The 27629-nt window shown below is 41.1% G+C and overlaps 1 protein-coding gene across 2 annotated transcripts in view; it reads right to left on the bottom strand.

Annotated features, from left to right (window-relative positions):
* Window positions 1-25643, bottom strand: part of wdr17 (WD repeat domain 17) — a 31399-nt gene extending 5756 nt beyond the window's left edge. The window contains exons 1-26 of one of the 2 annotated variants that reach the window (XM_050045571.1): window positions 25564-25643; window positions 19899-20027; window positions 19474-19657; window positions 19131-19361; window positions 16767-16877; window positions 16365-16505; window positions 14401-14523; window positions 13726-13913; window positions 13416-13584; window positions 12830-12921; window positions 12148-12230; window positions 11951-12037; window positions 11428-11592; window positions 10672-10787; window positions 8955-9041; window positions 8634-8783; window positions 8418-8548; window positions 6299-6424; window positions 5222-5377; window positions 4676-4740; window positions 2581-2713; window positions 2271-2359; window positions 1504-1603; window positions 1175-1314; window positions 881-992; window positions 195-336 (exon numbers count right to left, since the gene is read on the bottom strand). In XM_050045571.1, the coding sequence (XP_049901528.1) occupies window positions 195-336; window positions 881-992; window positions 1175-1314; window positions 1504-1603; window positions 2271-2359; window positions 2581-2713; window positions 4676-4740; window positions 5222-5377; window positions 6299-6424; window positions 8418-8548; window positions 8634-8783; window positions 8955-9041; window positions 10672-10787; window positions 11428-11592; window positions 11951-12037; window positions 12148-12230; window positions 12830-12921; window positions 13416-13584; window positions 13726-13913; window positions 14401-14523; window positions 16365-16505; window positions 16767-16877; window positions 19131-19361; window positions 19474-19657; window positions 19899-20021 (3244 nt within the window). In that variant the 5' untranslated portion in view covers window positions 20022-20027; window positions 25564-25643. Of the gene's footprint in view, window positions 1-194; window positions 337-880; window positions 993-1174; window positions 1315-1503; window positions 1604-2270; window positions 2360-2580; window positions 2714-4675; window positions 4741-5221; window positions 5378-6298; window positions 6425-8417; window positions 8549-8633; window positions 8784-8954; window positions 9042-10671; window positions 10788-11427; window positions 11593-11950; window positions 12038-12147; window positions 12231-12829; window positions 12922-13415; window positions 13585-13725; window positions 13914-14400; window positions 14524-16364; window positions 16506-16766; window positions 16878-19130; window positions 19362-19473; window positions 19658-19898; window positions 20028-23134; window positions 23253-25563 lie in introns of those variants that run through there. The other variant, XM_050045572.1, reaches the window with a different exon arrangement.
* Between the last annotated feature and the right edge of the window lie 1986 nt (window positions 25644-27629).

Here is a 27629-nt window from a genome sequence, read left to right as displayed (position 1 = left end):
GGTTTGGGAACTGGTCATTTATAAATTACACTTATAACTACACCAAACTGTGGGACAACCATGGAATGGCTTATTTTAGTTATGAATGCAGTTTAATGTTGATTTAAAAATATATAAAATACAGTTTTACAGAATGAAATGGGATAAAAGAACTGGACAAACAATGAAACACGATAAAACTGAGTTGTCAATACCTTTGACGTGCTCTAGCCCGATAGACAGGGCGTTCTCAGGTTCAGAGCTCAGCAGGTGGAACTTAACTGCTGTAAACAAATCTCCTTCAGACATGGCTGCTTCTGCCAAGGCCTTACATTCCTCTAATGAAGGGAGACCGCACTTGAATGACAAACAACACATAATCGTAGTCACTATAATCATCATAAATGTTCATGAGATCATCAACATCAGATATGGAGCCTTGATTTGGCTTCATCCAAAAACATGTCTTAGATTTAACTTAAAGCTGGGGTAGGCAGTTTTATTTCTGGCCTCTCTGAGCAAAAAACCTATAATAATGTTTGAGCATATTGTAAATCAAGTGGACTGAGGGGAAACTAGTCAGTGATGGGAGACTTTGGCAAATCACAGGTCATTTCAGAGAGAGGGTGTTCCTGTTGGCTGTTTTTCAAATGCAGATGCACATCACGTCAGTGAAAGCCTGATTCAATGGCAGGGAATCCTATACTGCAAAGCAACCAAATAAAGGAAGCTGGACTTATCAAAAAGAGAGTCTGATAATATTCCTTTTATGCCTGTGTCCGTGTGGTGGGAGGGGCTTAGGACAGAGAGATGAGAGCTGCAGGAGGACGGTGTGTTTTCAAATTCTGCCATTTTTTTCCCAGATTTCTTCCTAAGTCAGCTTTAATAATTGCTTACTCACCCTTCCATGAAACTGGTTGACCTCATCGGCACTTCCTGGGTAAAATGCACACAGCTTAGCCAGTAAAATGTGGTTGTCAGGGATCATTCGCAGAAGGTCAGCTGAGAGTTCCCTAAAGGTAAAAACGGTAGAGATAAACGTTCTGCTTTGCATGGACTATACCTTAGTAGCAGCCAATCTAGGTGTGTGTGTAACTATAGCTCCCTGCCCGTCTACAGTCACTAATACTGATAAATGCAAAGGGGACTTTTGGCTGATTTATAAAGTAAAAACAGGTTGGCAATGGTGGCATACCATGTGGGTGTCGTCATGTACTTCCTGGCCAAGAGTTCAAGACAGTATGCAGTGCTCTCACTGGCTGCCTCTCCAAGGACGATACCCACACATGCAGCCAACTCCAGCTCATTACCTCGGATTTGGCTCGACATGGCTAACTAAAAACAAACACATACACACACATTTTAGCCAATTAAAATAAGATTTCTTATTCTCATTATTGATCAGTTATAATAAAGGAGAGACATATGAAACTGCATGACATTCTCAGAAAATGCCCATATAAACAAATGAACAAATGCAAACATACTGTATGTTACTCATAATGACATGACTCTGGTGGGTACCTTGATGTTGTCCACAGCTAGGTGGCAGCATGCTGCCAGGACAGAACATCCGTCCTGGAAGTACCACTCAGCAAGTTCCTCACAAACCTTATGGAGGAGACTGGACAGAAAAGGGCAAATAAAGCCAGCAGATTATCATCTGACAAATGTTCTGGGATTAAAGGGTAACTTTAGTATTTACCCTTAATTCACCCAGTTACAGTTGAAAATATGCTGCTCTATACATACTTAAATACTGTTTATTTAAATGGAGTCTTTTGGCTTTGGGTCCAAGTCTCGTTTATCTCGTCATATGATCAGCACTTCCCAAACAGACAGTCTTCTGATGGGAAACTGAACAGAAAGTGGAACTTATCTCTTATCAACTTGTCTCTTCAGCCAGACTCCATTGATAAAAACAGTAATTTTACCTTGCTGAACACTGGAGCTGTTGGGCTATCACTGCCTCTATCTGTAGTTCTTTTGTGCCACTGTGTGGGTTTGGTGAATCCAAACTAACCTTTTAAAACACCAAAGTCACACAATAACAAACACAAACCTAATGATCGAGGCAGCAGTAGATCAGCAGCTCCCGTGTTCAGCAAGGTAAAATTAGTGTTTTTGTCAATGGAGTCTGGCTTTGAGGAGAGCATAGATAAGTTTACTTCCAGCTCACATTCCCAGCAGACAGCACTTCCTGTTTGGGAAGTACTGAGCATATGACTGAGGAAATTAGACTTGGATCACTAAAATCAATAACAGCATGTTATCATTGGTGTTTGTTTTACCTCTGGTATTGTTGTCTGTTATCCACATCATTAGTCGTGTGGTTAACTGGAGAGGTTTGAGGTGCACGAATGTTCCCCTCACATGCTCCCTAAAAATAAACAATATTGTTATGTCTTATTGTCACAACCATCAAATTCATTAGTACTTCCTCACCTCTCTGTTTTTGTCTCCCATTATTTATTTATCCACCCCTTTTCTTAATGCACCCATCTGTAAGCATTTATTCAACATCTACCATTCATGCAGCTCTAAGGAAAGATACTGTCTCCTGTCATCTCATTATCAGTGTCTTTATCCCCCTCTCTGTACCTGTGCTATTATTAAGGCTTCTAGCAGTTGTCCTCTGCCAGTGAAGAAAGTAACAAGTTTCTTTATGTCTCCTGTGGCGACGCAGTATGGGATGGCATCGTCATTATCCTCGGCCATCAGCTGGTCAGCTCTCCTGTAACATATAAAATTGGTAAAATTAGGAGGAGAAAATCAATTAGCACCCTTAAAATCAAGCTGAAAAAAACAGCTCTAAATCATTTGCAGCACACATGTTCTGCGTTGTCTTTTTTTGACATTTACTGATGTATTCTTTCATCTATTCATTATCCATAACCGTTTAACCTTTTCAGGGTCGTCAGGGTACATCCTGGACAGGTCGCCAGACTATCACAAGGCTGACACATTTCCTAATTTGCTGCATAATCAGCAGCCGTTTTTGTTATCGCCCTCTTTTCCCTTTCGTGCTACAAAGCATATTCTGAGTTGTCCTTGCCACACAAGATCTGTGTTATTTCTTCAGAGCAAACAGAGTCCTGGGGGAACATGTTAATGTGCACAAACAGGAGATTTAGATTTAGATTCAGAATTATGACTGAAAAAAAATGTGGTGAAAACAAACATAAGCTCTACTAAATTCTTCATGAAGCATGCAGGGGGTGAACGCAATAGACATTTTATCAAATCAGACATGTTTACATGTTATAGCAGGAAAAGAACAGGTGTAAATGATAACATTAATCATAGCTGCAGTCTAGTTAAGTGTGCCAGTTTCAGGGCCCTGGTGTTGTACATGCTGGCTGACTGGCTCTGCTTACTGAACACCAAATGGAACAGATCCATCATTAGTGTTGTTAATTATTCATTGTAATTAAAAAATGCTTTCCCTGATTATTCCATATTACAGCCTCAGACACAGTCCATACCCATGCAAGTATTTCTAAAAGCTGTGTTTTTCCGTCCGTCATTTACAAAAGAATATCTGTTCACACATGTACTGTTATAAAAAATCTATGTCATATCAAAATAAATGGAAAATACAATTGAAGCACTGTCAAAAGCATGCCAAACCATCAGGCAGTGATATAATCCTAACCCTAACCCTAAAGCCATGCAAAGAAGAAGAAGAAGGAGGAGATGCTTGTGAAACTGAAGCCTGACATGAAGCAGAAAGCTAACTGAAGCAGTGACCTCCTTAGCACAATCTGACGCCTCTGCTTCTTAATATAGTGAAAGAGTAACCGACATGTATGTGTAAACGTGTAAAAAGTCATGTTAACAAGGTTAGAACAGGCACTATTTTGGTCATGTCCACCATTGCACAAGATGTTGCTCATCTGTGACGCCTCACAAAGGAGCTAAAAATCTTCAACCTGTAGTTTTACCAAGGATCCATTTTCAGTGATCTAAAATGCAGTTTGCATGTGGACATGAGGCCAGAACACACAGACAGGGCTACATTTTCAAATGTGCTTATATTTTGTCAATTTCTGTTCATATGCATTACTATTTTTCACACACTGATACAGCCACGCCCCCCTCATCAAGACAACTCCACTCACCTGTGCTCATCAGCTCTCCCTGCATATAAGCAGCTGCTGCCTTTCCCTCAGTGCCAGATTGTTCTTCAGCTCCATGCAATACATTCCAGCACTCACCCATGGCTTGATTGCCCGGTACCGACCCTGTTTGTTCCTGACTTGTCTATGTTGTCTGTTTCCCAGTAGACTCACCAGCCTTCTGTCCCCGACCACGAATTTCTGACTCTGTGTTGACATTTCAGCATCCTACTTCCCTGCTGCTCATCCCTCGTCAGCTCTGCTGCTTCGCTGGACTGCTCCCCTCGTTCCAAATCCCTCCCCTTCTCAAACTACATCATCCGTACGCCCCTCTTTATTAACTCTGCCAGCTAGCCAACTGAACTGCTCAGCCCAGTCCACTCCCTGGCCCCTGTACCTAGAGACTGCGTGTGAGATGTGAATAAAAATCATTACCAACTGTCTGCCTCTGAGTGCTGCATTTGGGTTCAATCACATCTGTGACACGCTGAGACAGCACCTTATTTTCAGGAGCGAACATTTTTAACAATTATCCTAGCAGTTCTTCACTGAGAAAACAAACTTTAAAGATGGTTTACCTCTGCATGAGTTTCTTCCAGTACTTCATGGAGACTCCTGGTGCCACAGATAATGCTTTCTCCCACTGTAAGAGAGAAGAGAGATAGTAATGCTCACTTTCCATTGGTTTAAGTTACATTGGCAATATACCCACTGTCTTTCTTTTCATTTCTGTCTTTTTCTGACAACAGAAACAGAGTCATTACAGTGGCTGTGACCAAATATACTTCAAGCTATGAACAGACAGTAACTTTAGGGCTTTTGGGCTTTCACTCTGACAAGCAAAGCATTATACTGTCTTCACTGGGTTTATAGATATCAGTGACATCGTGTTTTGATAACAGCTAGAAAACTTTGCTTGGTTTAGGTCCTTTGATTTTAGTGTAAGAAACTTTAATTTGCATTTGACATGGTATAAAAGGATAAAAAAGGACTAAGGTGGAGCCAGCCAATGATTAAAAAAAAACATGTTGAATACTAAAATTGTCAAAGTCATGAACAGGATCAGTGCCAACACAACTTACTACTCACATACTCGCACCTGCACACACACACTCCCTACATACCTGTCCCAGCTCCACCATTAATTCACAGTATCGCTGAATCTGTCCCAGTCTCAGATGGATGTCTGCTGCTTCTTTCAGCCTCTCCTCTTTACTGGGAGCACCAATACCGCCTCCAAATTTAGACATCTTGACAATGGTGAGCTCCTGGGCCTCAGACTGAGAGAAAATAACATCTTAAATGGACTTTGGTGAAATTACACAGAGGAAATCTTAAAATAGTGGGGAAATAATTATGACTCATGGTCTGTAAATGAAATGGATAAGGATTAGCTAGTCTATCTCCAGTTGTTGGGTAGGTAGTACAAAACAAGCAGGTTTGAATGATTGTAAATAAAGATCACCTGTGAGAAGTGAGGATATTTATTCTAGTAAAACTGAGCACCGTTAATGTATGTCCATTAAAAGCACTTGTTTTTGCCACTGACAGACTCAGATTATTGGTGACTGACAATATTATGGAAAGGATCCCTGCAGCCCCAAAATCACTATCATCAAACCCACCAGACTCCATTTAAATAAACAGCAATTTAATCATTGTAAAACACACTTCATTCAAAGCCAACAGAAAGAAAATAAAACTCAAAGAGCCGCACTGGTTCGTCTCTCCACTGTTCCAACAATCACCAACTCTAGTTTGGTTTATATAAATCCTTAATTCACCCAGTTAGGTGTGAAACTATTCTGCCTCTATCCACACAAAAATAATTCTGTGTGTGTGTTTAGAAAAAAGTGATTTCAGGGCTGTTTCTAGTTAACAAAAAATGATCTCACACCTTGCAATGAGGTCGACCTCTGTTGGGATCCTTTCCATCATATTTACAGACACATGATCATTGTGCTCAGGCATTTTGATGTGTCTAGATCTTTTTATGTGTGTGTTGTTGCAGCTGTTTGTACAGCAAGGAGCTTGTTATTAACTTATTGTTTACAGAGTGCCTATTTCCATATTTAGGAGCAGAAATCGCTGTATTTATTTACATCTCCTTAACTGAAGCCCTCATCCAGGCCTCTCTGGGTTCCTGCACACATGGTGACCTTCCTATTCAAACAGTGACTCGGGGAATTACAGATACTCACCGTTTTAAACTTGAGCAGGTGCTTCATGTGCATCACTCCCTTGCTGTAGCTAGCTGGTAGCAGCGAGTCGTCCTGGCCGTTAATGACTGATACCAAGTCCCACAGGTTACTGCTGCCTCCTGGAGGCTGGATACAGTACACACACATTTATGTTCAGAAACACATAGACACACATGCAGCATGCAAAAATATGTTCAGTTCAAAATATGTCTGCTGCTGTGTTCTGTGAGGCACAAGTTGAACCTGTTAGATTGATTCTACACGCAGCAGCCTGTTAAAGGCGTTTTAAATGACTTTTAATCTCAACAGAAATAAAAGGTGGGCCTCTCGTTCCATGTTGTTTCAGTAAAGAGAAGCTATATTAAGGTCTTTTTCTAATCTCTGTTTGATTTTCTTGAGTAAACACTGAATAAAGGATGTGCAGGAGAGAGCCTCTTGTTGACTCACCTTCCAACTGTATATCAAAGTCAAACAGTGAAATGAGCCTCATGCAGAATCAACACAGCTACACTCCTGGTTAAAACTGAGGACCTGAGCAGTGTGTGACGTCACCTCATCACCAGCTCCTCACATGAAAACATAAAGACAGCTGCTCTTCACTGTTACATCAAACACATGTAACCTTTTACAAGCTTTTGTAAATATTGTTGATCCATGACATATATCTGCAAAGTGATTTTTGAATACAAGCCTGAAATAGCACATAAAGGCCAGAGGAGGGAGACAAAACCAGAGCAGGAGCTATGGAAACTACATGGTCTACACTTTAATGCCCCAAATAGTCTTGAATATATGCAATATCACTTGGGCACAGAATATGTAACCAAATCACCAGAATAAATGTTGGCATTGTACGTTTCTGCAAACTACAGATATGTAATATTTGTATGTTATGATGTAGCGGATATGTTGAAGCTTTACATTTCAAGAACGCTGTTCATGTGTGTTTATGTTTAGCAACAAAAACCACTTGGTTATGGTTGGAAAAAGATAATGTTTTGGCTTTAAATATCTGGTTTGGTGGCGAAAGTCCAGGTGGAAACATGTGGCAGAAAACATGTGGTTTCATTGTTTGTTGGTTTCAATCAATGTTCTGAAGTGGTATGCAGCTTGGCAGGCGTCTCCTTTATATTTGGGTTCACACTGCACGCAGAGACACCACAAAGTGCGCAGATTTTCAATAGAACGCTGTTCGCTTGCTCTCTGTGTCCATGTTAACCGACTGGGCAATTCACACTGCATGCAGCGCGGTGCTGAGCGCCCAGACAGGCTCGCAATATGTAGTGATAATTTCAGCGTCTGGTCTATGTATTCCGCAAGCCGTGAGCTGTGAGCGAATCTAGCAAGAAAACACACTGAAAGTGTATTGGAAACGATATAAAGTGTATATTAAATATTCTATAAATAATCTGACAATGATGAATGATAGAATATGAGCCCCATCCTTCCACTTATTTGTCAGTCGTGTCTAAACAGAGAGGCAAAGAGAAGAGCAGAGCCAAACACACACACACACACACACACACACACACACACAAGCAGACAGAGAGCTCTACATGTGATATAAACAGCAGAGAGAAGAATCACTTGCTGATCAGGGCGGAGAAATGTGCCTCTGGTGTGAACGGCCAGGCGACTGCCGACGGGTGGCTGAGCGGCATTACCAAATCGAGGCGATTCAAACACTGTTGGAAACCCAGTATTGTCTCAACTGCTTTTCGCAGCACTATCCTGGCAGGAAAATCAGCGACAGGTTGCTAAAAAACACCCAGATCTTGGGGCTAAAAATCCACTGAAAACACAGTGATGACTCGCTAAAGAAAACTGTTTTGTTTTTTCTTGGTCTCTAACTGTGGTTTGCAGCTTGGCACCCATCTCACATAGGTGTGACACCATCAACCATCCCCTTCACCTCCCATTGATGAAGTCAACTCATATACTATGTCACTTTGGAAATGTTGGTATGACATGTATGAAACATAAACATGTAGCATATTCATGACTTGCAGTAATGTTCAATGCCAACATTTTCTTCTGGTGACTGGGCTGCACACTGATTTAGGTGCCACATCATCACATATCATGACCAATAATAAATAAGCATTTAGCGTATAACTACCGAAAAGCACTCAGAGAACCAGCGGAGCTTCTTGGCCCTGATGTCACAGCTCAGTTTATCCAACTCCTGCTTGATGTCTCGAGACACTTTACCGCAGAGCAGTGGCGGTGAGCCAGGAACCATAGCTGTGTCTGCAGACACACATAACCAGCATGGTTACAGGAGGTTTTAGAACAGAACACCATGAAACAGAGCAGAGCACGAGTCTGTTCCTACCTGTGTTTCCTATTATCTTTTCCCAAGGCTGGTTGGTGAGGATGTTCAGCAGCAGTGGAGAGATGAGCGGCGTGAGAGACCACAGCCTCACCGTGCTGTCTCTGCTACAGCTCGCCATGGTGAACGGACGATTCTGGTGACATGTTAAACCTACAGACACAGTTTATTAATGTCATGATAGAAATGGTGGGGCAGTGCGGTGGTGGTAGAGAGCTTAGCTTTAAAATTCTGTGATCCTAAATCCAATATGTACTTGACACACATTATGTATCTGCAGTATTAATAGTCTAACAGATTTTTCCACCTATGGTTCAGTCTTACCGTAGACATCAGCTCCGTGGTCATAGACTGTATCCAGACATGTGCCATCTCTTGTGTCCCACACTCTGATTGTATAGTCCCAAGAACCTTCAAAATAATACAATATTTTACAATTTACTTCTTGCAGCAGTCGCTCATCTGTCAGCTAAATGGCTGCAGAGATTTTAAACAGGCAGGGTTTAAAATCATAGAATGAGCTTCAAATGAACAATGAAAATTTTTCAACATCTAATGCAGAGATTATATTTCATTTGTTGGAAACGTAAATTACCTTTGTTGTCGGTAACATTAGCCATGTAAGCTATTTATTGTTGATGCAACAGAAGAAATGTCAGCTGACTGAAGCATCACACTGACCAACATTTTACAGACATCAAGACATCCTCTCATTGTGCCTTGTCTCACCATCCATTTCTCAGTTTTTACAGGAGGTAAACACATAATGAAACTCTGAATGTGAGGCCAGTAACTTCATATTTTGCTGCTAGTTTGAGCACCATGTCACTTGAGTTATTTTGTTCTCAGTACATGTGTGGACTGATGTGTTAAAACCGGGTAAAACAATATAGAAAATATTGTTAAGATATGAAGTTGCAGGTTATCTCAGCAGCACAATATGAGCTGTAAGTAACAAGTGGTAAATCTGAAATTTGTGAGTGAAATTCCAATGTATAATTTGCCAAAAAACAGAGGTTTGCAGAGGAGACATTTGCTAATGTTGTAGTTTCCTGTCACGGCCACTAGAGGATAGTAAAGAGCCATCATTTACTGTCAGCAACTTAAACATTACTAATGGTGCAAGTAGGGGTCATAATAGTGCAGCTTTTAAATCATTTCATCAACTGCTTGTTTCTCTGTCAATCGTACAGAGGTTACAGAGTATTTTAAACCTGGATCATTGTGACAAAAATCTTACTAAGTTTCTTGACAGCAAAGCTACTCGCCTCTTGCTTACCAGTTGGTACTCCAAAAATAAACCCTCAAACATACTATCAGCATGTCCTCATAAACATGGAGGTCACTGTCCCTCTGCTGTATAACTTAAAATTGTGACAACTGTCATGTCACTAAAGAATCTCAATATATAATTATTTATTGCCATAAAAGTATGCTGGTTATGATTAGACAGTAAGAGGTTTTACATGCTGAGCAGAACAATATGTTGAAATCCAGCAGAAGCCTTTGGGGCTGAAAAATGAAGCCAACACAGAAGTGATGAAAACAGTGTTTACTCAAATGGCCAACTGAGTCTGGCTCTAAGAGCGAGTCAATCCCCACAGACCCCCATGTTAAAGTGCAGAACTTTACAGCAGAAATAAACATGTTTATAGCCTGGTACAAAAACAGTTATGGTCTTTATAGCTTATTTCAACATTCATGGCAACTGTGCAAGGGGTGAATTTGTATTTATCCCACCTATTTAAATGTTATTAAGGCTTAAAGTTATGCATAATTAAGAGCATGGTCGCCTCTAAAAAGTCAGATGTTCCGTTTTTCCAGTGAGTAAATTTTATTTTAATGGTTTTAAGGCTGTTTTTCACTAGCGAAAATAGCATTAATATTATCACAGTTAACCACAGCTGTAAATACACCATGCTAAGCATGCTAGCAGCTATCGTTAGGGTTATCTCCACTCTATCATTAGAACATGGTCACTTCTGTCTCCGCAAATCCAAGACGACCACAACAAATCAAACAGTACTTTCAGTGACATTACCTGAAATGAGGAGGTAAGGAACCTCCGTGTTCCACATCAAGCCTCTGACAGGAGCTGTATGACCACTCAGCACATTGATACACGCGTCCTGTGTGTAGTCCCATATCCGAACAGTACTGCACACACAGACACACAGGGGTTTCTTTTATATTCAATGTCAAATGATTACTTAGAGGAACAGTCAGCCTCAAAATAAAAACACCTATATTCCCTCTCACTACTTAATGTAATGGAACTAGATGGTATTTGAACTGTGGTCCTTGAAGCACCTTAAAAATACATATGTCTCTTTACAGAAATCATGACCTGGTTACTCAAGATAATCCACAGACCTTGTTATGAGCAGCTTCATGTAGGACCTATTTTTTCTCTCCTGAACTACACCTGCAAACTGTATCACCACGCAGAGGAAGTGTACATCTACTGCTAGCTCACCTAGCACCACTGAGCTAGCTAATGTTACAGCTCAGAGGAGGATGCCATTAATGTTTACATGCTGTCACAAGCACAAGCCTTTCGTTCGTGATTAGATGCAAACGTCCTTCTGCGCAGTGATACGGTTGGTGAAACTGCTCACAAGAAAGAGACCCTCGGCATCTCACACCAAAACAATCTAGACTGATAAACAGCACTACAGGTAAGAGGAAATATGTGTATTTAGTTTTGGGGTGAACTGTCCCATTAAACGTTCGTCTCATCCAAGAAAAACATTTTGAATCGTCGTCATTACCCCTCCCTCTCTGTGTCTGCACTCACCCATCATCTGATCCAGAACACAGTATTCCCTCTCTCAGTGGAGACCAGCGAACATGGAATACTTTAGCTAAGTGCCCTGTGAAGACCTTCAGAGGCTGATCAGAACTGGTGGCCAGGTAGTACACACGGACATTTTTATCCTCACAGCCTGTTGCTATCATGTCCCTACGAAGAGAGAGAGAAGAGGATGTGTGAAAAAAAAAACAGCAGATGGCACAACACCTTTCTATGTGACAATATTAATGTGCTAGAACATCACGCCTGACATGGTTGAAACAACTGACTGACTGACAGTGATTTTGTCCTGTCAAATTTAACTGCTTTTTGCTCTGCTGTAGGCTATAAGGTGTTTTCAGATGCTGTCTTTCAGGTCCAGTCGTATATAAACCGTTTAAATAAGTGAAAGAAGTAAAGCAGTGATTAGGCCTAATAGGTCTGAATCACAGCCAACTGCAGCGTGACGTGACTCTAATGCATATTGACTCCCCCACTGAGAACAATGGCAGATGGATCGAGGTCCTACTTGTTGTTCTGGCTCCAGTCACAACCAAACACAGCAGCAGGATGTTTGTACTTATGGAGGATTTTCCCATCGATGGTCCGGATGATACTGTTGTCAAAACAATATAAAACATGTACGACATATTATGAAGGGCACATATTTTCACAGTAGAGCAAACTGCTGTCAGAACAGAGGTATCAGGGTGGATGAGGACTTACCAGAATCCATCTCCACTGCAGGTAGCAATCCTCTTGGAGTCCTTATGGCTCCATGATATACAGAATATGCCATTCTTACCATGCTGGAGGGAGACAAAGAGGCCGTCACTGCAGACACCATCATGCCATACATCATTTTTAATAAGCTGGAGTCACATGTTTCACTTAAGGGTAGTTGGCAGTTGACTAAGATAAGGGACACATTGGTGAGGTGGCTACAGGTATCAGACACTTGAATTTAATGCCTTTTTAAGGCCTTTTAAATACAATTTTTAACAAGTTTTAAGGCTAATTTTGACAAACCATCTTCTTATTCAAGCATTGCACGTAAGTATAAATGTAAGTATAAAATAAATTGTCCCCTGTAGAAGTAGGTTTTAAGTAGGAATAGGACTATTAAAGTGATTTAGGTTCATCTACATTTTGCCAACAGGTGAGTCAGATTATTAACATGAGAAATGTAGAATTCATGCAAAAGAGCTTCACTTATTTTGACAAAAACATATTAAAAGGTGGATCAATGAAATTAGATATTTGTGTCAGTTAAAACCTCACAAATTCACTTTTAAGGCCTCATATTTATAAAACTGAACTTAAGGCATGTAAAGATTTTTCAAGGACCTGCAGATACTCTGATTAATGATACACAGATTCATAGTTTTGCACTGAAAGTTAAAGTAACCTCATTAAAGCGAGTGATGATCTTCCCTTTCCTGACGTCCCAGATGAACGCTCCATTACGAGATGTTGCGCCTGCAATGCAGTTCAGGTCTCCTTCAAAACACACACAGACAGAAAGGTCACAAACTTTCACATGGGCAACAGACGACACACTTTACTGAGATATTGCTGTTGACATAGGAGTTGAACTTGTTTGTTCCATATACCTGACCTCTTTGTTTGCACTTGTTGGCCTGGAATGTTTTTAGGGTGTGTTCATGTATGTTTGGATTGCAAGTGATTTTTCAAGTTAGTTTTTGCCGCCTGAGGTTTCACACATAGATTTTTGTTAAAAAAGAAGTAACCATCGTAACATTTCCACTGGCCTTCATGCTGCTTTCTACTGTTTACTAACCCTGTTTACTGGTGCATATGTGACATCAAACCTGAAACACCAGTTAAGACAAAAAAACACAAAGGTGTACCTATCTACTGCAGAGCTACTGGCAATGGGAAAGGAGTCTTTCACCTATTTCCTGCATTTCAAAAACCTGCATATGTGCGCTAATTTTAGTGGGAAAGGGTATATATGTGTGGAGTTGATCTACCTGGAGCCCAGGACAGGGAGTAGACCACTCCTTCATTGCCAGGGGAGGTGTAAACAGCTGTCAGTGTATTTGTGTCCCAGATTTTGATGGTTCCATCAAAACTAGCTGTGGCCAGCAGGTTGGGATCATCTGGCTTAAACTTACAGTCGAAGATAGTCTCTACATGACCCTGGAAACAACACGAAAACAGAGAGAAAGACCAAATGATTCACAAGTCAAAAAACACAGTACAAGGCATGTTGTTTTACTGGTTTGTTCATTCAGTCACGTGTAAGCATTTGTTTACTTCACAAAGGATGTTATAGAATACCAAGTCTCGTAGGAAGTCCCACTTCTTGGCACCCATGTCATAGAGTCCCACCCCTCCATCCATGAAACAGCACACAGCATGGCCAGGGGGCAGAGAGAAGGACCGGTTCTGTGACAGGGTTGGGGGAGGAACAGCCTCACTGGTGGAACTGGTGTGCTGACTCTTACTGGGAGAACAAGAACTCTGAGCTGTAGAGAAAGTGGAGGAGGTCGGTTAAAGAAGAAAATACCTGTTGTGGTATTCCAGAAATCTTAAACAAGACAATGCTCCCATTTCTTAACAGTCAGACTGAACCAGATTTCAGCGCCAAAGAGCTGTTTATCTCATCAAATGAAGCCTCACAAGAGAAAACATCTACTGCTCAGTGTTTGAACAGCTGCTTTATACCCAGACAGCATATATTTTAATACATATTATGAGATTTTCATTCTCATCTGTTGTGCTTTGGTGGTTAACACACACACAACTGTCCTCAAGAACCACAATAGTGAAGATGTGTTTTCTGTATAAAACTCATAAGAATGTAAATTTGGCACAAGGTTTTGATACCAACCTAAAAATATAACCCCTGCAACTTGTAACAGCTGTGGTATATATATATATGTATATATACAGTATATATTATTGAGTTGATACCACATTTATAAGTTCAAAATGGTTTGTTCTGAATGTCACCTTTCTTGGCAAGAGGGGAGTTGAGGACATGCAAAGCATGAAATCCGGTCTTTTTCAGTTTGAAGCTGTCCAAAGGAGTTGAGCGAGACACATTCCACACCCTCAACACTCCGACCTGCGAGTCTGACAGACAGAGGAAAACAAATTAGTCAAAACATGTCAAAGGTCTCTTCCAAAATGCAAATGTGTTGGATGTTTTTCTTTGTCTGTGAACTTGTCCTCTCATAATGCATGGGCATCTGCTTCCACTTTAATATGCAAAGATTGTTCATTTTGTCAGCTACTGTTTTATGTAGTCTTAGCCCTGCGTCAAATATCCTTATTATATTTTATCATATTTAGTCACCCTGTTTTTTGTTTTTTTTTGGTCAAGGTGTAGTCTGTGCATTTTAGTTTTATCTCAAACACAGCCATAACTATTTTATTATAGTTTTTGTCAATGAAAACTGTTTAGTACTGTTTTAGTATTTTTGATGATGACATTATATCGAATGTTTCAGTTAGTCTGGTCTAGTCTGTCTCCTTGTTTCTTTCTCCCAAGGCCTGTTAGTATCATTGTTAACTTTAACTGAAGTAAATTAATCCGAGTTGTTCTGACTGTAATATTTCATCTCCTCTTTTTTGTCAACAAAAAAACAGAGGGATTTCAGTAGTTTTTTTAACCACAGTGCGGCCTCGTCATTTTTCATCAACACTATTGCATGTTTGTATAGCTACAGATTAATTGATGATGTCATCGTCTCATTGTAGTCTTGCAAAAATTAACAAGAAAAGTTGTTGACGAAATCAGGCTTAATGCTCAGTTCCAATTATTCCCCCAGTTAAAATCTGTCTGCCTAGACCAGGGATGTCAAACTAATTTCAGCTCATGGGCCACACACACAGCCTAATGTGATCTCAAGTGCACGGACCAGTAAAACCACTTCATTATAACCTGTAAATAAAAACACCTCTAAACGTTTCCCTTTCTTTTAATATGGTACATTCTGAAAACATTTATTGATTTATACATCCAAAGTTTAGGCAGTGCCTTAGCAATATGGTTCCACCAGTGTTGTTTTAAGACAAAAGTCTGACAGAGAATCTTTTGTACTGAAGCTGCTGATTTACAATATTTTGCACAAAGGTTGATATCTTAAAATATCACAACAATATGTATTTATTGTTTTTTTCAGAGAGCTGCATCTCACATTAAGTAGGCTACTCACTGTTTAACTTGCTCCTGAAACCTGACATCTCTAAGCCCTCACAAGTGCATCAATATTAGGTGTGGAAAGTCATCCACTGGGCTGAATAGGACCCTTGGTAGGCTGGTTCAGCCCCTAGGCCATATATTTGACACCCCTGGCCTAGAAGTGTTTGAAGTGACCCATATCTGACATCAGTGTGAACATATCTCTGCCCTGAAATGCCTCACACACAACCAATAACGTCACGCACATGCGCATTGAAACAATAACATAATCATTTGCAAAACAGGCATTTGGGAAAAACGAATAAAACAGTGGTGCACACTAATTAGCAATGTGCTTCTGTTTGGGAGAGAGTCTAGCATATTTTTAGAGAAATGCCCTTTGGAGCAATGGGCGGTTGTTTTCAAGATAACAGGCTGTTGTACAGATGGGCTTTTGGTCTACTGACTCTATTTGCAGCAACTGGTGGTATTTAACGAAGGATAGAGGTGAGGATGTGACCAGGAAAGGAGTCAGGAGTGGGGGGGCCACAATGTAGAGGGCTTCACATACGAAAGTGGCCCAGGTCTGAGCCTAAAAATTCAGATTTCTGTGTCACATGAGAGCAAAAAACTAAAAGATTTGGGCCACATTTGCTTGTAATGTGAACGCAGCCATAGTCAGACTTATTCAGTATACATAGACAGATGGCCCTGTGGCAACAACTGGTCCATACCAGTTGGTTGGTATGTTGGATCCTACACCTCCCACACAGAAAGACACGGTCCTTACCTCCGGTGATGAACATGCCAGGTGCAGAGGGGACCCAGGCCAAACACTGAACTGATGCAGCAGCTGAGGGGAAGCAGAAGGATGTAATGCACGCCAAGGCCTCGCTGTCCACCAGCCTGATGCCATTATGGAGGTTAGACACTGTGATAGAGAGAATGTGTTTATCACTTTAACATCTGAGACGGCAAATATAGTCACAGAGATTTTTGTGGGGGGTTACATGAATAGACCAGATTAAGTATTTTGATTACAAGCATGATATCTATGGTACTAACTTGTAGTTACTCGGCAAACCAAAAAACCTTCTTTATTTTTCTATTCTACAAGTATGTGTCTTGTTGTAAGTCTTTTAAATTAAAATCACTTCAGCTAACAAAATCCTGGTGATCTATTTTGTCCAACCTAGTAAATAGTCAGTTGACAAAAGGTCCCATTCCAGAGCACTGACTGGGTCCTCTTCATCCGTCCCTTCTAGTGACTCTGGACGCAACACATGCTTTTGACCTTTACTCCCTAAAGAAGACAGGACAGATGGATTAATGAAGACGTGTGTGTTTACAGACACATGTCTCTGCCAGAGGAACCTGAATAGAAGAGTAAGGTTAGGCATTACAGAAGAACATATGATCACAGGTTCAATGATGAGATTTATTTCACAGTGCATTGGAGAAGAAGTTCACAGCAGCCGTGGAATCTCTTCTAATGATACTGACATTTAGAGTGAGGTTTTATGCCATCACAACAGCAGTAGACTATAGTGGTCCATATGGAAATGGAAATCGCTAACTGTCTCAAGACTTCACAGACCTTAATTAGGATATATGCACAATAGGGTTAGGTACGGAATTCATTACTTTTAAGGGTACCGACCAAATTACGTCAACTACTGATTTACATTAAATCAATTGGTGCTAAATTTCAGTGCCTGAGAGTACAACTGAACGGTGGGTTTACACAGGAGGTGAAAGTGCCGTAGCCCCAAGGGGTCCATGTCATTGGTCCGACAGCCCATTGGTTCGACATCCCATTAGTCCGACGGTCCGCGGTGCTGAACGGCTCCCGGCGGGCGTATTTCTACCTTGATGGTGTGCCGCGACCGGCTCTGGGTCAGCTGGGAAAGGCTTGAGGCGAAGCAGGCTCACAGCTTATGTGTTTGTCACTTTCTTTTTCAATTTAACCCACACCATGATCTTTTCCTGACCCTAAGCAAGTGGTTTTTGTGCCTAAACATAACCAGACCTTAACCACAGGGCATCGTGATGATTTCGGAACGGACTTCGGAACAATGGGTTTATTATGGTCGGAACAATGGGATGTCGGACCAATGGGCAGTTCCCGCCCCAAGTGCCCCAAAGCTGGGAAGCTCGGAAGCCAAGAAGCTGATCATGGAGTACTGTGGCTGTCAACGGACCTCCGTTGGCTTCCCAGTGAGACAAAACTATCGCCAGTAGTTTCAACATCTGTTCTGTTTTCTTTGCTATTGTATTTTAGAAATAGCCCAGTATCACTGCTGCTTGTGATTGTTTTTTTTTTAAATGATGTACTTTCTCCAGGTATTTGTCAGTTGAGTCTAAACAGAGAGCGAGAGACACAAGCAGACATGCACGCAAGAAGCGGACAGACAGTGCGTATACTTAGGCAAGATACTGAATCCCAAATTGCTCCCACTGGCCGTTCCATCGGTGTGTGAGTGAGAGTGAATGGTTACTGAGTAACAGGTGGCACTTTGTATGGTAGCCTTGGCCACCAGTGTGTGAATGTGTGTGTGAATGGGTGAATGTGACGTGTAGAGTAAAAGCGCTTTGAGTGGTCAGAAGACAAGAAAAGCGCTATACAAGTGCAGTCTATTTACAGAGACAGAGCTTGACGTGTAATTACTAAAGAGCAGAGGAGCAGAATCGTTTGTTGACCAGCGCAGAGGAGGCAATAAAGAGAGAGAACGAGACTACGTCACCCGTGCAGCTTGTTAAGAAATTTTATTTTTGTTATTACAGAGAAAATAAAATGCCAAAAAAGGTACCGTACTGAATCCAAGGTGTCATTCCAGTGTCGGTTCAAATGTGAACCCAACCCTAATGCTAAGAATTTTTAGAAAGGCTGACTACCAGGATGGGAAGTTTACATTAATACATGATTGTTTTTATTGCATTGTAAATGAATGCCTGGCAGAGAAACTGTGACAGTTATCAGCAGTTGGATATGTTGTAAATTAAAACATTATTTCAACTATCACACTGCACAGTATACAGTGTGTTATATTTAGTCTCAGAGTAAAGGCCTCCAGGCAATGAATGTAAGTCAAAGACGCAAATGCATGTGTAAGAATGTGTTTGTGGCCAAGTCCCATGCACACAGCTATTTCTGTCAACAGAATTAAATCGCAAAAACACAATTGGAGCACTGTCAAGAACATGGCAAACCAACATGGCAATATAACCGTGACCCTAAAGAAAAAGATGTTGGCCTGAAAAAAAGCTATCACCAGAAGGTTACATTGGAGCACTGACCTCCATAGTGCATTCTGATGCCTCTGTTCATCAGAACAGTGGAAGAGTAACTGTACATTAATGTGTAAACATCTTGTCAGCAAAGTCTGCCTTTGCACAAAATGTCCCCTCATTTGTGATGCCTCACAAAGGAGACAGCAGCGCACACTCTGATGTCTCAGGCCAAATATACATTTTATTTTATATTTTCAGATATACCCTTGTACATGTGGATAAGGCCTCTATCAAATGTTAAATGAATTGAGGAAAACGTCTGTACCTGGTTGAAAGACAGACAAACTTCCGTCTGTGTGTCCAAACACCAGTTTGCCCTTCTTGGTGGGGTGCCATCTGAAGAGACAGATATCAGACAGGAAGGAGTGGGCTTCTTTATGCACTGTGACCCCGGGGTCAAGACCTCCATACACCCAGATATACAACGGACCACGTTGGGAAACAAACGCCACTCCATCGGCAAAGTTCCAGCACCAACTTACTGACGCAGGGACACCTGGGAAAGAAGAAGAAACGCTGTGATACTTTACGGAGGGGCGGACATTGCAGCACTCTAACCTTAAGCACTCCAGTGCGCCAATAAAACCTGGTGTAGATCATCCATCAACCTTTAGTGTTGTCCAGTCGTGCTACGGCCTTTTGTTCTGCTACGTTCCACACGATGAGCAGGTTATCAGCAGAGGCTGACGCAAACAGGTCAGGGTTGTCAGGACACCAGCTGATGGCTGTTATGGTCTTCTTGTGCTCGGACATGATGGACCTCAACTTGAATTCATTGTACTGCTGGTCCAGCTGCAACAAGGAGACAGGGAGAAGAACAAGGAATTAAAGAAAAGGGAACTAGCAACTAGCACTTCCAGTGACAACAGCTGAAAGTTAAGTTGAAGTGGTGAGTTGAACACAGTTAATAACACTAAAGTAATTGTGTGTGAGAGCTTCTCCTGCAGGTAACTACTAGCACACACTAAAGCCACCTGATTTTTAAACATTCAACACCATCATACGCACACACAAATACACACAAGTAGCTCACCTGGTAGATGTATATAGCCAAAGTAGCACAGTAGGCGAAGCGGTCTCCACTGGCAGCACACACATCTTTATTCCAGGGCTGACAGCCTGCTGCCAGCAAGCCCACCTGCTTCACCTTGGCCATTATGACCTGGAGACACAGAAACACATGCAGGCACTAATTATGTTGCATTTAAGTCATTTTACAGATGCATGCAAGATGAATCTTTTTCACAGCTTTCAGTTATATGTTCTGTCTATTCTTTATTAAAGGAAATCTTCTGTATTATTCAACCTGGCCCTTATATTCCTATGTTTTTGTGTCTAGGTGATAAATTGCAGCAACAGTTATTGAAACTGGTCAAGTATTGAGAGAGACTGTGGCAACAGCAAAACAGGCTGTAATGTAATCCCCACAGGTATTATGCACTGTCAATTTATGTCCAGTAAAAGTGCTTGTTTTTACCACTGACAGGCTCAGATTGTTATTATAAAGGTCTGACAGCATTGTGGACAGGATCCCGACAGACAAATGAAACATCTTTCTTTACCTTTAGCTGGTCTCTTGCATCAAAATTTCGAGAGAGGTGACTATAGTTGCAAGAAACAACAGTGGAAACGATAGTGACTATTGGAGAGAGGGGTATCAGCAAAAGTGTACTGTGTTGTAGTACGGAAAGATTTTCAGTGTCGTGGCTGAATGTGAAATATTTAGCTCATTTTGACAATGTAAAAAAATCCACAAGAGACTTCTCTTTGAATGAGACTTGTTACACACACACACACACAAACAAACAGACTGGATCAGTGAAAGGTAAGGAAGAACATTTCATTTGTCTGTATGGTTCTTTACATAATGTTGTCAAACATTTATAAAAACAATCTGAGCCTGTCAGTGGCAAAAACAAGCACTTTTATTGGACGTATAGACGGTGCACAATTGCCAGCAGGGATTACACAGTAGTCTGTTTCACTGCTGCAGCTGAAATGGTCTCGCTCAATACCAGACCAATTTCAAAAATTGTTCTTTCTATTAGACACAAAAACATGGCAAAATAGGGTCCAGATTCAAAAATACCTAAGTATCCCTTTAAGTGGCCACAAATTAGTAGATAAAAAAGTATTGATCTCAGATGTAAATGAATAAATGAATGGCAGTAATAAGTCAATCTTTTGAATATAACTTACTAATAAATGACCCACCCTGGATCCTCAGTGTCTCTGGTCACAGCATGTACCTTAAACAGTGTCTAAACATCATTTGTCAGCTGAAAGACTATTATCTGCATTTTATTAATGCATTGCATCGTTAGGTGTTGTGTTGCTGAGCAGTCTAGTGCAACACCAACCACTCTGCTCAGATTTAAATCAACACCTCTCAAACTAATATATCTTAGGGATTATGTTCAGTTCTATCAGCCCCAGAGTTACACTCACAACATACTAGATCCACAAGTTTAAGAGGATAAGTTGATTAAAGAGAAACAGACGTGGAGAGAGGATTGAAGTAATCTCTGCTGTGATTGGCTCAGACTGCTGCTGATCCACTGAGTGAATACTGTTAATGTGAGGAACTGACTACAATGTACAGAATGTCTGGATGGTGGGACTGGACTCATTGCAGCAACTGCACATCCTCAAACCACAAGTCCTAAAGGGACTCCTGTGGAAGATAAGATGGGCCAGACATTGAATCAATTCCTTTGTATCTGTGGGGTGTTTCTGAAAACCATTTTTACTGAAGTGTCTAAGTGATAGTAATTTTAAAATTGGTCTGGTATTGAGAGAGAGAGCTCTGAAACCAGCAGCGGCGAAACAGGCTGCAATTTAATCTCTTAAGGCAACTGAGCATCGTAAATTTATGTCAATTAAAAGTGCTTGTTTTTGCCACTGACAGGCTCAGATTGTTATTATGAGTGTCTGACAACATTATGGAAAGGATCCCTACAGAGATAGACCTTTTTGTTTAACCAGACGCAGCCCCCAAAATCGCTATCACCAAACCCACCAGACTTAATTTAAATAAATGGTAATTTTATCATCATAAAACACACTTCATTAGAAGTCTAAAGAAACAAAATAAAACACAATAACCATCTTGTTTATTCTCTCCTCTGTTCCAACAATCATCAGCTCTGGTTTGGTTTAAATAAACCCTTAATTTGCCCGTTTAGGTATGAAAATATAATGGCTTTATACACGCTTAATTGCTGTTTATTCAGAAGGAGTCTGGTGGGTTCAGCAATGGCTATTTCTGTTTCTGTCTCTGTAGTCTATCTCTGTTGGGATCATTGCCATAATGTTGTCAGACACTTAATAACAATATGAGCCTGTAAGTGGTTAAAACAAGCACTTTTAATGGACATAAACTGACAGTGCTCAGTTGCCCGCAGGGATTAATTTGCAGCCAGTTTAGCTGCTGCTGACTGCAGCGCTCATACTCAATACTGGACCAATTTTGAAAATCTTTATTCCCATCAGTCACTTGGACACAAATACATGGGAAAATAGCGTACAGGTTAAAAAATACCAATTGACCCTTTAAGTCCATAAACCTGTAGGAACAGCTGTGGCCTCTTGTACTTGGTATATTTGATAATTCCATTTAATCTTTTAGACATTTAAAATAAAAAGCACTTTTGAGGCATCATGGGTGATTATCTCTAAGGGGCTGTTCACCCAAACAGGGACTGGGGATTTCCTATCAAAGGTAATCTTCAAAAACCTGTTGACCAGTTACCCTGTAACCTCTTCCTGTCAGGTGCAAATTGGCTGATTTACATATAAATTTCTCATTCTCTTCTTGATTAGATAATGGTGCCCTCATGATCTAAACAGTAATGATGTGCAGTTCTCATAGTAATGACCACACAGCACTTTGATGAAGGAACAGGAGGAAGTCATGCTACAAGTGGACCTTTCTGGATATCCCATAAATACATTTTACTTGTACTTTAAAACATAATAAGGGTTTTACCTCTACCTCCTCTAATGTTAAAGTGACAGTTCACTAAAAAATCAAAAGGCACATATTTTTCCTCTTTTTTTTGGTGTGAGTTGCCGAGTGTTGGAGATACAGAGATGTCTTCCTCCTTTCCAATATAACAGAACTAGATGGCATGACCCAGTTACTCAAGATAATCCAGACCCCTTGTTGTGAACAGTTCTATATAGGAACCTTTTCCTTTTAACCAAACCACACCTGCCTACCGTATCACTGCACAGAAGGAAGCATGCATCAACTGCGTGCTCACTTACAGCTCAGCTCAGTCGAGGACGACGCCATTAATGTTTACATCTCGTGCCATCACAAGCACAAGCCTCACGTCCATGAGTACATGCACACCTCTGTCTGTCTGGTGTTACAGTACACAGAGCGCTGACATCAGGAAGAAAAACCCTGCACACCAGGTCAAAAGTGCATCAGATTCTCTTCAAACTGAACCCTGCACAGTACATTCAGTTTCAGGTGTTAGCATGGTTTCAGCTTCTCTGTCTCATAATGAATTCAGTAATGCTATGTGTAAATAAACCAGCCTGTTAGGTATTCCTCCACAGTCAGCATGTCGGACAGAACTGTGTGTAACCTGGTGTGTGTCGAGGAAACGGCTACTATCTCAGCAAGATGAAGCCAAGACAATGGTTTGTATTGAAAATCTGGCAGGCTCAATTATTTTCTTCGTCTGCACAATGACACATTTTTCACAGCAGAGAAAGATAAGCACATATTAAATATGCCAGCATGCACAAAACAAGGACCCTGGACCTGGCTCACCTAAATGAATGCATCCTGGATGATGGTATTAATTACAGTCTGCCATGAAAAGGGTCTATTAAAATTAAACGTGCCCCTCGGAGACCAATCAAGACATCTCATCTTGAAGGGGGATTATTCCCTATAGGCCCACAGTAAATTAGCTCAGACTCACTAAGCAATGCAGAATGAAACTGTAAAGATGCAGCCATGAAAAGACATGTTGCTATGTTAGATGGCTCTTGAAATTGCTCATATACTCAGATAAGACAATGGTTCTATTTTCCAGTGAGCATGGTCTGTGTCATTTTCCGGTGAAATACTAGGTGTCTAAGGTAACACACTACGTAAATTAGGCTGTGTTGCATGCCTATGTTACATAGACCTAATACTAAGTAATTCAAATGCATTTAGTTGATTTAAAGGGACAGTTCACCCCAAAATCAAAAATACATATTTTTCCTCTTACCTGTACTGCTGTTTATAAATTGTTTTGGTGTGAGTTGCAGAGTGTTGGCGATATCAGCCGTAGAGATGTCTGCCTTCTCTCCAATATAATGGAACTAGATGGCACTCAGCTTGTGGTGCTCAATGCGCCAAAAAAAAAAAAAAAAAAACATTTGAAAAACTCAACAGCAGTGTCTCTTTCCAGAAACTATAACCCGGCTATTCAAGATAATCGACAGACCTCGTTGTGAGCAGATTCATGTAGGAACTATTTTCTTTCAACCAAACTATGCTACCAAAATACTATTATTTCTCTGTCTCTCTCTCTATGTCTATGGATTACTGTACATTTATTATGTCGATCTGTTCTGTACACACAACATCTATTGCACGTTTGCCCCTCCTGGAAGCGGTATCCCTCCTCAGATGCTTTTCCTGAGGTTTCTACCATTCTACCCCATTTTTTGGGGGGAGTTTTTCCTTTCTGCTGTGAGGGTCCAAAGGACAGAGGGATGTTGTATGCTGTACAGCCCTCTGAGGCCAATTTTGATATGTGATATTGGACTTTATAAATAAAACTGAATTGAGTGTTTTGTCCATAACTTGATGCACACTTTTTCCTACGCAGTAATAAGGTTGGTGGGGGTGATTCAGTAGAGAGAGAAAATAGTTCCTATATGAAACTGCTCACAACAAGGTCTGTGGATTATCTTGAGTAACCAGGTCATGATTTTTGGAACGAGTCATTGCTGTTGAGTTTTTCAAATGTATTTTATTGATGCGTTGAGCACCACAAGCCAAGTGCCATCCGGTTCCACTATAATAGCAAGAAGGCTTATATCTTTACGGCCAATATCTCCAAAACTTGGGAACTCACACCAAAACAATCTAGACTGATAAAAAGCATTTCAGGTAAGAGACAAAATATGTATTTTTGATTTTGGGGTGAAGTGTCCCTTTAACGTTATTTGAACCCTGTTTTAACCCAAATGCCAGACATGTAAACCGTGTTATCTCTGTGTAGGCTAACAGAAGAGGCATTCAATTAGCACGACACTACAAAGCTATTAACACAGCTAACTGGTTTCAGACATGATAACTGTAATGCTCATCTGAACGACCGTTAATCAATAAGCTAACCCTGTGTGTACGCTACCAACTAGCTGTTTTCAAAATTGCTGCCACCACTCGCTAACCAGCTGCTGTTTACTGTTTTAATTCAGCCTGTTTCCGGTTATATTTCAGTAATATGTGGATGGCATCAACAGGTTTCAGCAGCACAAACTAATCCGTGTGGAAACTGTGTGTTATTAAGGCACTTGAGTGTCGCAGATGTGGTGGGTCTGTCTGAATATCACACAGCGGCAGCTTGGTGATAACAAAGGTGCGTTCAGCATCATTTTACATCTACGTTACGAGTGTCATCGCCATTGGTTTGTATCATAGTGCTAGCAGGCAGCTGAGGTGTGTCTGTTTGTCCTCTTACCGTCGGTTGTCAGCCGGCTCGTGCACAACGGACAGCTCCTGGGTGCTGAAATGCTCCCTGCTCACTGTCCTCCGCGTGACGAGGGCCGTAACGGCGGCTGTGATTGGTCCGTGGGGATAATCATCCTGATCAGCTATTGGCTGAGTGCAGTGTCAGTGTGACTGTCTCTGCTGTGTAAATCCTCAAGTGTGTGAGTCTCCCCTCATGATGTATGATTATATTAGTGTGATACAGCCAGGGTTCATTTCTATGGGTCAGATCCTGGAGCTTGGATCAGAATAATCTAGATTTCATTTGTTTTTGGCAGTTTAAATGCATTTTGGTGATTGAGGGTCAATTCTAAGCAGGAGTAGTACAAGTATTCTACAACCATGGGCGTAGATTTTGAGTGGGATGCAGGGTCCCTCTCAATATCCTCCAAAGACCAGAACTTATGTTTGGTATGCAGTTTTTAATTTGTCCTAGGCATTTGGGATCATCCATCCATCCGTCTATCCCAGCTGACATTGGGTGAGAGGCAGGGTACTCCCTGGATAGGTCACCAGACTATCACAGGGCTGACACATAGAGACAGACAACCATTCACACTCACATTCAAACCTACTATTTAGAGTCACCAATTAACCTGCATGTATTTGGACTGTGGGAGGAAGCTGGAGTACACAGAGAAAACCCAGGCTGACACGGGGAGAACATGCAAACTCCGCACAGAAGCTTTCTCCTGGGATTGAACCATGAACCGTCTTGCTGTGAGGCGACAGTGCTGACCACTAGACCACCGTGCCGCCCATTTGGGATCAGTAGGACCAAATAAGTATAAATGAAAAACATTGTCAACGATAATTAAGTCCCAATGTCCTCAAACAGGAAAATAATTAAGTCCCAATGTCCTCCATTTGGATGACAATAAAGTCCCATTGTCCTCAAACAGGAAAATAATTCAGTGCTGATGTCCTCCAACGAGATGACAATAAAGTCCCAATCTCTTCAGAGGAGTACTTCCTAATTAACAGTGTCTTAGCTTTTTATCATTGCTAAAATTGGTCAAATTTGTTGTTAAATAAACAAGTTTCAACCCTAAAATGTGATCAGGATTTGGACCTTGTCGATTTTAGTTTCGGGATCGCCTGCAGGCTGACTTGGCAGAGATGGCTGTCATCTTGTTTTTAAATGGATTTGTGTATTGTGCTCTTACTACCACTAGATGGCAAAAAAAGCGTCCATGAACGAGGACAACAGGTCCAAGTTATGTAGAATGAAGTATAAGGGTCAAGTAAACCCAAAATGTGATATCCACAAATGGGAACCCAGGGGCTCAGGAGGATATATAGAATACATGCATTCCAATGAAAACATGAAAGCAGCAGACAGGGGTGTTGCACCAAATTTTGGGCCTGATGCATAAGCACTCTCTGTGTCGCATGGTAAGACCATCCTGATGACTGCATGTATCCAGATTCAGCTTTCACAACTAAAGCTGGTTTTGTGAACACTCCCGATGTTCTTGCTGCTCAGGGAAAGACGTTAGAGGTTGTCAGTTCTCAGTATTTGGCTTGATGACTCCCCGTCTTTTAAACCTCAGGCTGACAATCTTCTTGAAAAGCTGAGGCTGAAGTTAGGGTTTTATGTCAGAAACATAAACATCCTGTTTTTCCCTTGAGGCTAGGAAAAGACTGGTTGCTGCTACGTTTTCACCGGTTTTGGATTATGATGATTTGTTGTACATGAATGCATCTGCACATTGTTTGCACATGTTAGATACTGCATACCATAGTGCACTGAGATTTGTTACAAATTGTAAACCCCTCACTCATCACTGCACACTTTATTCCAGGGCTGGGTGGCCATCTTTGACCTTTTGTAGGCTCAGTCACTGGTATTTGTTCATTCATAAAGCCATACTGGGTAAACTCCCTTCATACATTTGTACTCTGATTGAAAAGAGTTCTGATTGTAGTCTGAGATCTCAAGACCTGTCTGTTCCCAGTGCTCGGAAACTATGTGAACTGGTCTCTCTGCCTGATTTTGAAGCTGTCATAAGTACAGGTGTCAGTCTGGACTCGCTG

The sequence above is a fragment of the Epinephelus moara genome, chromosome 5 (genome assembly GCF_006386435.1).
Source record: "Epinephelus moara isolate mb chromosome 5, YSFRI_EMoa_1.0, whole genome shotgun sequence".
Lineage (NCBI taxonomy): Eukaryota > Metazoa > Chordata > Actinopteri > Perciformes > Serranidae > Epinephelus > Epinephelus moara.
Note: the sequence above shows the minus strand (reverse complement) of the source record. Positions and strands in the feature narration are given on the sequence as shown.